At 33.6% G+C, this 13,478-nt stretch overlaps 1 protein-coding gene across 1 annotated transcript; it reads right to left on the bottom strand.

Annotated features, from left to right (window-relative positions):
- Positions 1-7,355: 7,355 nt before the first annotated feature.
- LOC129903592 (uncharacterized) lies at positions 7,356-12,201 on the bottom strand. Its single transcript, XM_055979141.1, has 2 exons — positions 12,003-12,201; positions 7,356-8,062 (listed from the first exon to the last, which is right to left on the bottom strand). The coding sequence occupies exons 1-2, from the start codon at positions 12,199-12,201 to the stop codon at positions 7,356-7,358; spliced, it is 906 nt and encodes a 301-aa protein (XP_055835116.1).
- Positions 12,202-13,478: the final 1,277 nt, after the last annotated feature.

Genomic DNA, 13,478 nt, shown 5'->3' with positions numbered 1-13,478 from the left:
TTTGGCAAGTGAATTTAGAATCCATGATGTCACTATATTATCACACCTTTCTCATTGCCGATATTGTAGTGTCCCAAATCTGGCTTCTTACATTCTCCATTAATGAAACCTAACTTATTCTTAACAAAGAGAGATCTACACACACCTCTCTTCCATGACCTATAATCTACTCCATCAAAAGGAATTGGCACCAAAGATGCACCTGGATTGTCAGAAGAATGCATGTACAAAAAGGAACTGGTGTCTTCACTCGCAACACCATTCACACTTGTACCAATGATGTTCGATTGTGTACCATTATCATTCGTCATTGTAAATCAAGTTCGATGTATGTGAGTAATAGAAATTATAGAGGGAAGCAAGAAATCAAAGTAATCGAAATAAGTAATCGAAGTGATCGAAATAAGTAATCAAAGTAATTGAAGCTTCAATTTGAAAAAACGATCTCTGAATTTTGGTGAAGGAAAAGGAAAACACAGTGCATATGAACCGAAAAGAAAAAAATAGAACATACCAATCAATTTGAGTTGTACTCTGATACCATATGAAGAACACTGCAGAAATCAATCTCCATAGCTACAATCCATAAGGATGAGAGAGAAGAAGAATAAAGGTAGTTGGGGGAAATTAATTGATTCATTCCCATTGCTAGGGGTGTTCGAACGAGACCGAAAAATCGATCCGAACCGATAAACCAAGTCAAACCAATTTAATAAATTGAAAACCGTCTCGGTGTGATTTGGTTTGGTTTTAGATTTTTAATAATCGATAACATTTAGTTTGGTTTGGTGTTACCCATAAAGAAAACTGAACCGAATTAATAAATATGTACATATTTAAAATATTATATATATTTATATATGTTTATTAAACTTTATCTATTTTTTAACTTTTCATAATTTAGGACCATTCCAAGAAAAAAGTCTAGCTCATGTTCCCTACTGTTACACAAATGGCTCACAAATACGCTTTTCTTTTAAAGGGAATGAAAAGGTTAATTTTAAATTTATTTTTAAAACTTTTTATTAAAAAAAATATACATATAGAGGTATATTTGATCCTTCTCATATATAATTTATTCTTTTGATTTTTTTGATTCAACAGCTAATTTGAATTTATTAGTTTGATTGGCAAATTTATTTATTTTACTACTTTTATTGTAAAATTTATTATACATGCCCCAATTATTTTTATAGATACAAAAACTAAATTACAATATACAGCAAAAAAATTAGTTTTAAATTACAGTATAGCTGCAAAAAAAATAGTTTTAAATTTTTTTCGTTTTGTCCATTCACACTTCTTTTTATTTCTCTTATATTTACACCAAAGAATGAAAAAATAAAAATAAAATAATAATTAGAAACTCAAATAATGATAATCAAAGAAGTCAAAAAATAATGCGTGAAAAAAATTATATATACCCCTAAACTTTTCTAAAAAAAATCACTTGTATGGGTATATATATATTTATTTATTTACTTTCTCAAAAAAATATATATTCCATACATGAATGTTTAAAAAACTAAAAATCAAAAAATTATTTTTTTCACTTTCTTAAGATGAAAAAGGTATATGTGAACTATTTTTGTAACGGTAGGGGTATATATGTGAGCAGCTTTTGTAACGATGGGGTATATGTGAGTCATTTGTATAACGATAGGGATATATATGAGTCATTTTTATAACAAAGGATATATCAACTTTAAATTCCAAAATTGAGGAGTATATCAGGACCTTTTCCCTTCTTTCCATTATGTAATTTCTTAGAACTTCAAATTGTTGGAAGAACATGTGAATATCATGTCGGATGTAAAACCTATCTCCAATGTTTTGGTCAATTATAGCGAAGTTTGCTAGCTAATAAGATCTAAACAATGCAGTTACAATTCACATTATCAATAACAGTATGTAAAAGTTAATCTTAAAACCGACAAAATCGAACCAAACCGATAAAACCGAAACCAATAAAATTTATACTATAATGATTTGGTTTGGTTTGAATATTAAAAAAACTGTCTTAATTGATTTGGTTTAGTTTTAGCCAAAAATCGAGTCAAACCGGACTATGAACACCCCTACCCATTGCATGTGTGCAAGTATTTGTACACTAAGAAATCAAAATATCTAATCACTAACTAACTACCCTACAGTTGGCAGTGAGCTGCCTTCTAACTAACAGAATAACTAACTAATAACAACTTGAATGATAACTAACTAACAACTAATATCAATAATTAACTAGTTTAATCTTCATACCACTAATATCAACTATTACCACCACAAATCATCTCCATTATCACTAGCGAAGATAAATTATATATTTTTAATCGAATACTCCCTTTATCTCAATTATGTAACACACTTTTCATTTCTAATTCGTCTAAAAAGAATGTTACATTTCTATTACTAGAAATAAATTTAAAAATTTCCCTTTTTCATTAACCTCACAAATGTGAAAAAATATTTTAGATCATAAATTTCTAAATTCTTTTTTTCCTTAAACTTTGTGTCAATGATTTTTAATATTTAATTATTTTTTATTTGAATCATATACTTATTATATTTATAAATAAATAAATTATATAAATTCAAATATTAAAAAATATATAACCATTCAATGTTCATTTCTACAAATAACATCTTAAGCAATTCGATATAAATTCAACTTCACACATCTTAATCTCACCAAAAACAAATAATAAATCTCATGATAGCAAGAATGTTACATTTCTATTACTAGAAATAAATTTAAAAATTTCCCTTTTTCATTAACCTCACAAATGTGAAAAAATATTTTAGATCATAAATTTCTAAATTCTTTTTTTCCTTAAACTTTGTGTCAATGATTTTTAATATTTAATTATTTTTTATTTGAATCATATACTTATTATATTTATAAATAAATAAATTATATAAATTCAAATATTAAAAAATATATAACCATTCAATGTTCATTTCTACAAATAACATCTTAAGCAATTCGATATAAATTCAACTTCACACATCTTAATCTCACCAAAAACAAATAATAAATCTCATGATAGCAAGAATTCCTTAAATCCCCTCAAATTGCTCCTCATGTCTTGGGATTTTAACTTGTGACGGTGTGAAGTTGGTAACTCTTACATATAACCTAAGTTTGAACATAATAATATAATATAAAAGAAAATTCTAGAGCAATTTTAAGTCAAAGAAAGAAGTGAATGCTTCTATCGTGAAGCAGCCACCTGGTTAACATTCAGATTTTATTTGCCTACCAAATTGCGCATGCATACCAACTTCAATTAGTTGAAAGTGATTGGAATTATACGCGTGTGTGCTTCTCAATGGTATTTTAAAATTATACTTATGTTCCGTTTTAATTTATGTCTTAGTTATATGATTTCAAGAGTCAAAAGATACTCTTTATATCATATTTTTTCAATTACTTTTTAGATATTTTGAATTTGTTCACTATTATGATTTATAGTATTTTTATGTGATTTTTAAATATGTGATTTGATTTTTAAAATAATAATTCTTATATGTTTGAATTTTGAATTCACGTCAAATATTAATTAACTTGATTTTCATACTCTAAATCAAGTCAGACACATTGAAATGGAGTGAGAGTGATTAAACAAACAAAGTCCTTGAAAGAGATTAATCCCTTGATTTATTTCATTAATCTCATCAGTTTATATACACAAAATACAAGAGTATAATTAGGCTATAATTAAGGAAACTAGATATCTATATATTAGGAACTAAATATATACAATGTGTCACAATCTGTCAGAATATATTTTCAGATATTCTAACACCCCCCCGCAGTCGAAGCGGGAGGACGCCGAATGCTAAGACTGTCCCGAAAATCCTCAAATAACACCAACGGAAGACCTTGGGTGAAGATATCTACAATCTGATAACGAGAGGGGACATGTAACACTCGAACCTGGCCACGATCCACCTTTTCCCGTACAAAATGTATATCCATCTCAATGTGCTTAGTGTGTTGATGTTGAACAAGATTACCAGCCAGATATATGGCACTAACATTACCACAGTAAATCAAAGTAGCCCGTGAAATAGAACAATGAAGTTCCAAAAGCAAGTTTCGCAACCAACATGACTCAGAAAACACATTGGCAACCTCTCGATATTCTGCCTCTACACTCGAACGGAATAAAGTAGCTTGACGTTTGGTGGACCATCAGATCAAGTTATCACCTATAAAGACACAATAACCAGACATCGAACGTCGTGTATCGGGGCACCCACCCCAATCAACATTAGTATACGAGACAAGAGTGGTTGTGAAAGAGGGATAAAGGTGAAGACCATAATCCAAAGTACCTTATAGGTAGCGCACGATGCGCTAGAGAGCGTGCATGTGCTCATCTCGTAGGTCATGCCTGAATAAGTATACCTATTGCACAGCATAAGTAATATTCGATCTCGTGAATGTGAGGTATTGCAGTGCCCCTGCAAGACTCCGATAAAGAGATGGGTCCTCAAACGGTATGCTCGTAGTAGCCCCAAGCTTCAATTTTGGAGCAACTAGAGTAGGAGATGGATTACACGATAACATACCAGCTCGGTCAATGATCTCGATCGTATACTTCTTTTGAGAAAAACAAATAAACCGTCTGTATGACGACTGAAAGCAATGCCCAAGAAATAGCTCAACTGGCCCAAATTTTTCATAGCAAATTTAAAGCTAAAAAGCGATATGATAGATCGGCGGAGCGCATCAGAGGAAGCAGTTAAAATAATATTGTCGACATACAATAAAAGATAATCCATAGAAGTACCTCGACGATAAACAAATAAGGAATGATCGGTTTTACTGTGAGAAAATCCAAGATATAGACATAATCAGCAAATCCCTTATACCAAGCCCGCGGAGCTTGTTTCAGCCCATAAAGAGATTTCTTCAGCAAACACACATGATTGGGTCTATCAGGATCCCGATAGACCAAAGGTTGATACATGTAAACAGTCTCATTGAGTTCGTTATGTAAGAAAGCATTTTTGACTTTAAGTTGATGAATCGGTCATGCCTCAGAGAGAGCCAAACTGAGAACAGTACGAATAGTCGTCGGTTTGACAACTGGACTAAATGTCTCACCACAATCCACGCCAACCTGTTGGGTTTTACCATCACTTACAAGACGACCTTTATGTCGCTCAAACGAACCATCAGATTTTTCTTCATGAAAAAAAATCCGCATACACCGAATAACATTAACATTTGGATGGACGGGGCACCAACTCCCACGTCTTATTTTGAATAAGAGCATTATATTCATCATCCATAGTCATTTTTCAATTCGGATCGTGAAGAACAGACACGGGGTTATGGGATAGAGGGAACTTCGAGATGGATGTAAGAAGGTTGAAGGACCTCTTAGGCTTATAGATTCCGTGCTGACTGGTAGTAACATGATCGGTGGGTAGACTAGAGGGAGAGACGGGAGTGGGTAGAGGAGGATAGCTAGGTGGGAGAGAGAAAGAAGACACTGGGATCATCCCAGCAGACAGCAAAGGAGAGTTCTGCCTAGCTGAGGGGGTAGTTCCGCTGGCTGGGCACGGCAGGATGGGCAACGGTGTGGGAGAAAGGTGGCGATCCAGTGGGTTTGTGGAGGTAGTGAGATGACGAACCATATAGGGAGAGGGTCCATCGTCCAAAAATTAGTACGTGTGATTTTGAGGAGTATGTCACTTGGCAAAAGGAAATTGCATCTCATCAAATATTACGTAATGGCTAATGATGATTTTTTGAGATGATAAATCAAATCATTTATACCCACGATGATGTGATGGATATCCTAAAAAAAACACGGAGTTGATCGAGATTAAAGTTTGTTTATGAGTGTGGAGGGAATGAGAGGATAACATAAATACCCAAATACACGAAAATGAGAATAAGAGGGATCCTTCTGATAAAGAATGCGAAGAGGGGATTGATAGTTTATCAGTTTATGAAGAAAGATGTTGAGAAGGTAAGTTACCATTTGCAAAGCATGATGCCAAAAGTAAGGAGGAAGTGAAGCATGGGCCAATAAGGTATGAACAATGTTATTAATCGTACGAATTTAGTTTTTGGCTTTTTCTTTTTGAGGAGATGTGTGAGGACATGACAATCGAAATTACAGACCATTGGCTTTACAGAAGTTCCAAAAGGGGCCATTATCAAATTTCGTGCCATTATCACATTGAATATTTTTGATGTCTCGCTCAAAGTGAGTTCGAATAAATGTCTTGAAAGTTAAAAATGTGGAAAAGGTTTGTGATTTTTGCGATAAAGGAAACGTCCACAAGAATTTAGAATAATCATCCATAAACAAGATATAATATCGATGACCTGAAGAACTCAAAACGGGTGATGTCCAGAGATCACTATGTATAATATCAAATGGCATAAGAGTGCTAGAATTCGAAGCATAAAATGACAACTTAACATGTTTTCCAAGAGGACAAGAATGACAAATACAAACATCTCTACTTTGATTATAATCAATCAATTTATTCTTCCTAAGGGAATTTAACACAGGTGCTCCTGGGTGACCCAAACGAACATGTCAAAGAGATGGTGTTAAAGCAGCAAAGGTAGATGGTGAAGTGACTGAATTGATGATTGGATAAAGCTCTCCCCGACTGTTACACCTCATTACCAACCTCCCTATCTGAAAATCCTTCACAGAAAATCCAAAGGGATCAAAATTAACAGAGACAGAGTTATTAGTGGTAAATTTACGGACGGACGCCAAATTTTTAACAAGGTGAGGGGCATGAAGAACATTGTTTAAGTGCAAGGGAGGACACAGGGAAGACAAAGTCGTGTGACCATAGCCATGAATTGGAATTGATTTACCATTACCATGAATTATACCATGTTTATTGCTCTTATTAAAATAAAATATGAGGTTACCTTGTGTGGATGTCATATGAGAAGTGGGACCGGTGTCCATGTACCAATTTACATCCGGAGGAGTGATCCCAAGAGTATGCATGGAAGCTTCAATATCCTTAGGACTAGGGGCTGTCGTGTAGGCCTGCTGAGGTCAGGGGCCAAGAACACCCGCTCGTGGTGGCTGCTCTTGTCCATAATTTGGTCAGGACCAAGAAGTTGAAGGATATGGACACGGCAGTATAGCCTAAGGACCCCATAATGCTATCCACGGCCACTGCTGCCCACCAGCCCATAGAGAATAGGACGGAGGGTTCTTCCCCGCAGACTGCTGCCCAATGTCGCGGCTGTTGCCGCCTCCGAGCTAACCACCAAAGCCTGCATTACCGCCAATGCTGGCAGCTCATTTGCTGCCTCCACGACCACCATTGTTGCCGCGATACTTTTCGCCATTATTGCTTCAGTTGTGGTTCCTCTTCCCACTATTAGTATTGTGGTTGGAAGAGGAATTATCAGGAACATTAGGAGGACCCTCGGACGAGCGAGCGACTAAGGCAGCGGAGGAGATTTGGGCCGCTTTCTTAGCACAGTCAGCCTCCTCAAGAGTGAACATCGAACGGGCTTGATAAAATTGAGGCAAAGGGTCACGATGGCGAATAAGAGGGGCTACACCTTGGTAGGGCTCAGTAAGGCGAGAGATCAGTTGAAGAACTAGTCGATCGTTAGCAACCGGGGAGCTGACATTCTTGAGTTGATCCACCATAGATTTTAGATGTTGACAATAAGAAGAGACATTCAGAAAATCTGTCATGTCTACATGAGTAAAGTCGTACTCAAGGGTGAAAGCACGAGAGTGTTTATTATCCTGGAATATATCACGCAAGCGATTCCAAGCCTCCATCACCGTGGTGTCGGGTTCAAAAATTGTATGCAAAAAATCATGAGAGATAGTAGCATAGAGCCATTGGAGAACAGTGGCGTCAAGGGTGGACCACAGCTCTTTGTCCTCCTCTTGTTGAGGCCGTTTCTCCGTGCCCGCTGTCGGAGCATTAATATGATCAATTACCCGATGGGATCTTGCATGAATCTTAAAGAGTTTCGCCCATGTGGAATATTGTACGTTTTCCATCTCAAGAGTGATGGAAACATGGTTCTTGATGTTGGATACTGGAAGAGTAGGATGAAAGGAAGATTTGGAGTTAGACATGATGATTGAGAAGAGAGGAAGAGGGAGAGGGGAGGAGCGGCGGTAATGGGAATCCGAGAAGAATGAAGGTCGGATCGTGCCCTAGATAGTTGATACCATGAAAGAGATTAATCCCTTGATTTATTTCATTAACCTCATCAGTTTATATACACAAAATACAAAAGTATAAATAGGCTATAATTAAGGAAACTAAATATCTATATATTAGGAACTAAATATATACGATCTGCCAGAATATATTTTCATATATTCTAATAGTCCTACACATGAAATTTTATACAAACAAGTCTTACATGTGAACGAGACACGTTTGGTATGATGAATAATAAGAGGAGATAAGTCTGAGATAAATTTTTAGTATCTCTTAATTTCTTGTTTGATTATAAAGTCCGTAATAATTTACTTCAAAATTAATTAGTATTAAGGCAAGTTATTTTTGAGATAATTAATTCAAAAATAAAATAAATTAAATGGCAAAAGTACAAACTCAAACCCTTTCTTCAAAAAACTCATTTTTCGACATTCTTCAAAGCATAGACAATCTAGTACTCTACTGTCCGTTTCTCTGCGACAATATATTTACAGAACAAAATAAAATATCCGCTGACTGTGTTATTTATATCAGCATTTTTTTTAATAGTTTTATATTTTTTAAAAACTAGATAATCAATACTAAAAATATTGAACTTTGCTACGGAATTTATCGATCCTACCTAATCCATCGCTAAAGAACTCCTATCCAATTGATTTTTTTTATAATCAGTAGCTAAATAAGATTAGAATGAAGATTTATTGTTTAGCTGTGAAATTTTATCCGACACAAGACATAAATCGAGAATTGGGGAATGTATTTAGTAATTCTAGCAAGTTGAAAGTATAGTTTAATCGCAAAATAAATATAACACGTTGAAATGTAAAAGGTCAGATAAAGTGGCTGGTATTTTTTTAAAATAAATAATTTATTTTTAGAAATTATGCAATGTATATTATTTTTAATATGAAGGGGAGTCTTGAAATAACTGATAAAGTTGTTGTCATGTGACCTCACGGGTTCAAGCCTTGGAAACAAATCAAATACTTTATATTATTTTTAATTTAACAAATCAAATAGTCAACAATAAATAATATTAGGATAATTAATTTTAGCATTATTAATTTCATCATAACTTGTCTTCAAATCAAATGATCCATTAAGTGATAAAAAATTTCATTTTAGTTTGTATTTTTTATAGTTGAATTACTTAGTTCAGTGTACATACCAAATACGAATAAGTATGTGGCATTTAAAATTATAATGCTTGTTTTATTCTCTACAAGTTCTTTTTACCATCTTCTGTTAATTTCTTGGTGTTATTTTTTGTTCTTTAGTTGGTTCTCAATCTTATGTATTAATTTCTTCATTTATCAACAACACTGTTCAATGAACATTTCACACCAAAATTGGAAGAAGACAAAAAAAAATAATTAAAGAACAACTCACATCTTCGAGGAATAAATCATTTCCAAATAACTCTTTTTTAATATCATTTAGATATTTTGCTCAGCATCTATGTGTGTAATCTTGTGTTCAATTAAGAAGGTGAAAATTATGAAAAATCGAGGGTTTGAATCTGAGCAAAACCAATCTTTTCATTTTTTTAATTATTACCAATGAATAAAATAAATCGATATATATATGTTAGACGTAAAATAAAAAGTACCTACGCTATCAAAAAATTAATCAAAATCGACGAACAAAGTCAATTTTTTAAGGAAAATTGATGTCAAAGCGACGGACTGTGCATCATCGGTTTTGCCTTTGTCATTTTCATGAAATCGACACATAGAGTCGGTTAAAACTGAGGGACAACCAACCCTTTTAGTCTGTCGATTTTTCAGAAATATATATAAAAAATGTAGCTACTTGAAATCAAACATAAGTATATATTTTTTTGACTTTGGATAATTCTACCACTCGAACACACATGCTTTTTGATGAAATATTTCCACAATTTTTATTTTATACTCTTAAACTACAATTTTGCACTTCAAATACTGACCTTGTCCTACATTTCCACTAGCCTTGTGTTTTCACCGTTAACATTACCTAACAAAATTTGCATTTATAGACACTTGTTAAAGATTAAACTAAAGGTGGTTTGTTCTGGAGTATTCTACAACTCTTATTCAAAAAATGAATTGAAATTGTAACAATTTTTTGCACTTGTCTACGTTATTACCTAACTTTACAATTAATAATCCCTTTCATTTGTCATTGTATTGGATCCCAAACTATGACATATCTCTTTCATTTTAATCTGAACATGTCTATGAATTTTCAACCTAAAAGGCAAACAACGTTTGAGACAACAATACTAACGTGGAATACATGCTAGGCATCAGACCGGCAATCAGCAACATGAGTAGTTAATACTCATTGTAACTTCAAGAAATTTGAATTATGACTATACATAAAATATCTATTTGACAAGAATTGTAATGTCAATTTATGCATTTTACACAAAAATGGGTGAGGGAGAGATACAAGACGAATTAATTGTAAGCCCCAGGGGAGAGTTATGTAGAATCAAGAGTAGTCAATTGAATATCTTTTATCGAAAAATAAAATAAATATAATTTTTTTATTATATATAAATTTCTGTATATAAATCTCTGGATTCGTCCACTAAACAAGTGTATCATGTAATCTAAATATTCAAAATTCCTGCCCAACTATAATGGGACCTATTTGTATGAATGAATGGAGCATATCAATAACAATCAAAATAATTCATGTTAAACATATTTTGATATATAGGAAATTAAATCAAGATATCTCAACTACACATAAAAAAATGTAGAGTCCACCCATGGTCCATAGGAATAATACCCATCGACAACCAAGCCTAGTGATCAATGAAATCTAGACATCCAAATTGTTTAACCACCTGAAACAAGAACCTATATATCCGTATGGACTAAAAAAGATGATTTAGAACAATCAAAACAAGTCATATTAAATATATATTGATATATAGCCCTACACACAAACAAATGTAGGGTTCACCTGCATGACCCATGGGAGTACAATATGCAATCAAGTCGAGTAGTGAGCTTATCATGGAATTTAAATATCCAAATTGTTTACCCCAAAAAAAACCTAGCTGTACACACTAATTAAAGAAAAAGATTTAGAACAATCAAAATAAGTCATTGATATATAACATATCAAATAAGACATTTCACCTACAATGGCACTCATCTCAATCCACCGAGAGGAGTCAGCCTAAAATCCAATGAAAAATAAATGCGGAATAAATAAGACAATACGATACATAATTTAAGAGAAAGAGGATAAGTAAACTCAAAATCCCCCAAAACTAGTTGTCATGTGTACAAGCCGATAAAGTAAAATAGAATAAGTGAAAAGAAATTACAGTCACAATGTATTTGTCTTAAGAACAGAACTAAAACATAAATAGAGTAAGAGGTGTCCGCCGGAAAGATGCAACAGCTACCTCAACATTAAAACATAAGACTCGGATGTAGTAAGAATGCTAGAAATCACACAGATCCGGGCTCACAACCTACACTAGTGTAGAAGCAATGAGTGAGTACCAAACAACAGGGTACTCAACAAGCGGACTACTAACACTAAGCAAAGCTAAATCGAATACAAGTACTCTTGTCATCCCAACCAAACCTCCTCAACTATAACCTGCATAGTAATCAGTCCAATCTAACAGTTCATATAAGATGTATCTCGAAATTAGGAATAGCTCAACATCGTCTCAATCAAATCACCTCAAGTTCAATAGTATCATTCACAAAACAAATGAGGGGTAAACACAATCTACAAATGACAAATGATATGCAATGAAATGTCACGTATGTCAGTCCTAATGATACACATCCTCTGACTAGCAGGCTGGAATCCATGGAACTCACATGGTCCATGTATTCTCTGGAACCATTTCCCTTCGACATCACCGGAATCATTTCTCTTTGACATTGCTAGAACCATTTTTTCGGCATAATCATCATTCGCCGAAACTATTTTTCTTCGACATCTCTGAAAGCATTTCCCTTCGGCATCGTCGGAACTATTTTCCTTCGGCATCATGATCATTTCAATCTCATCACAGTATATTAGAATCAATATAAATAAGTAATGTTCATACAAATCACGATAATATGATGATATCAACAATGATACACATTTTATATCAAGATAATCACTTCACATGTCCACAATATATCAAAGTCATCATCACATCGATCACACAGATATAAATCATCAAATTTCTATATTATTACCCCTCTTTTTCATTGTTAAGATCAATCAAAATGAACAAGTATCCAAACCAATTTTCATTACTCCCCAATACACGTAACAAGAAATATGAGATTCTACGAGCTTTAATGAAGGTTTAGAAGTTCACTAACCTCAAATCAATCACAAGCAACTCTGAAACATGGGTCTTCCCTTTACGTCGGCTTTTCGGATCAATAAAATATATTCAATTAATGATTCTCAATAAAAAATACAGTATTAACAACACCAAATTCACAAAATTCAAACAAAAGTGTCAAAACGGTTAAAAAATTTAATTCTGAAAACGGGATTAAATTATGGGATTTCTTACTTTAAAATGTACCTCAAGGCAATTGAAATTCATTAGTGAAAACTATTTCAAAAATGGAGTCAAAAACACTCCATAATCACCAATTTACAAAAACTTTAAATTCTTAAGAAATTTTCAAAATTTGAAGTCAAAAATCAAGAATTCAAAGTTGAAATCACAATTTAATCAACGGTTATTGAAGATTCTAGGTTAAAAATACTTATCCAATCAACAAGACTTGAAAAATCACCTCAAAATTGCCTATCCCGAGATTTAGGGTCCCAAAAATAGAGAAAAGGGGTTGAAACCCCGATAAAACCCACTCAGGTGTCACTTTCGCGACTATCACGATCGCGACCAATAGACGCTTAAGCGAACCCCACAAAATTGATAGCATTCGTACAAGTGGAAGATTATTGCAAAAGCAATAGTTGCAAAAGTGACTGCCCTTCCGCGATTGCGAAGCTTGACACCAGTTACACAACAACTTAATCCAAGTTCAAGTTTTCACCTGATAAACCTTCAGAATTCGTTCGGAATCCTGTGCATACAAACCATATATAGTACCACATTAATTAGTTGTTCTGGACTCAATGGAATCGTCAAAATTCAAATTCATGATCTCCTTGACCCAAAATCAGTTTAGTCACAATAAAATTAGTTTGGAACTCAAAAACACCAAAATGCCCTCGGAGCTCCCAAAAAATACACTAAGACTTCTTCTAGGCCTAATATCACCTCCCGAATCCAATGGATTCATCGGAAATCTAAT

The sequence above is a fragment of the Solanum dulcamara genome, chromosome 9, assembly GCF_947179165.1.
Source record: "Solanum dulcamara chromosome 9, daSolDulc1.2, whole genome shotgun sequence".
Taxonomy (NCBI): Eukaryota; Viridiplantae; Streptophyta; class Magnoliopsida; order Solanales; family Solanaceae; genus Solanum; species Solanum dulcamara.
Note: the sequence above shows the minus strand (reverse complement) of the source record. Positions and strands in the feature narration are given on the sequence as shown.

What these genes read in the sequence shown, in the direction of transcription:
- LOC129903592 (XM_055979141.1), bottom strand. Translation starts at nt 12,201, where the DNA reads ATGCCGAAGGAAAATAGTTCCGACGATGCCGAAGGGAAATGCTTTCAG. An exon ending in CCATGGATTCCAGCCTGCTA is followed by an intron (nt 8,063 to 12,002) that starts GTCAGAGGATGT and finishes CTACTCTTCCAG; the next exon opens with TATCCAACATCAAGAACCAT.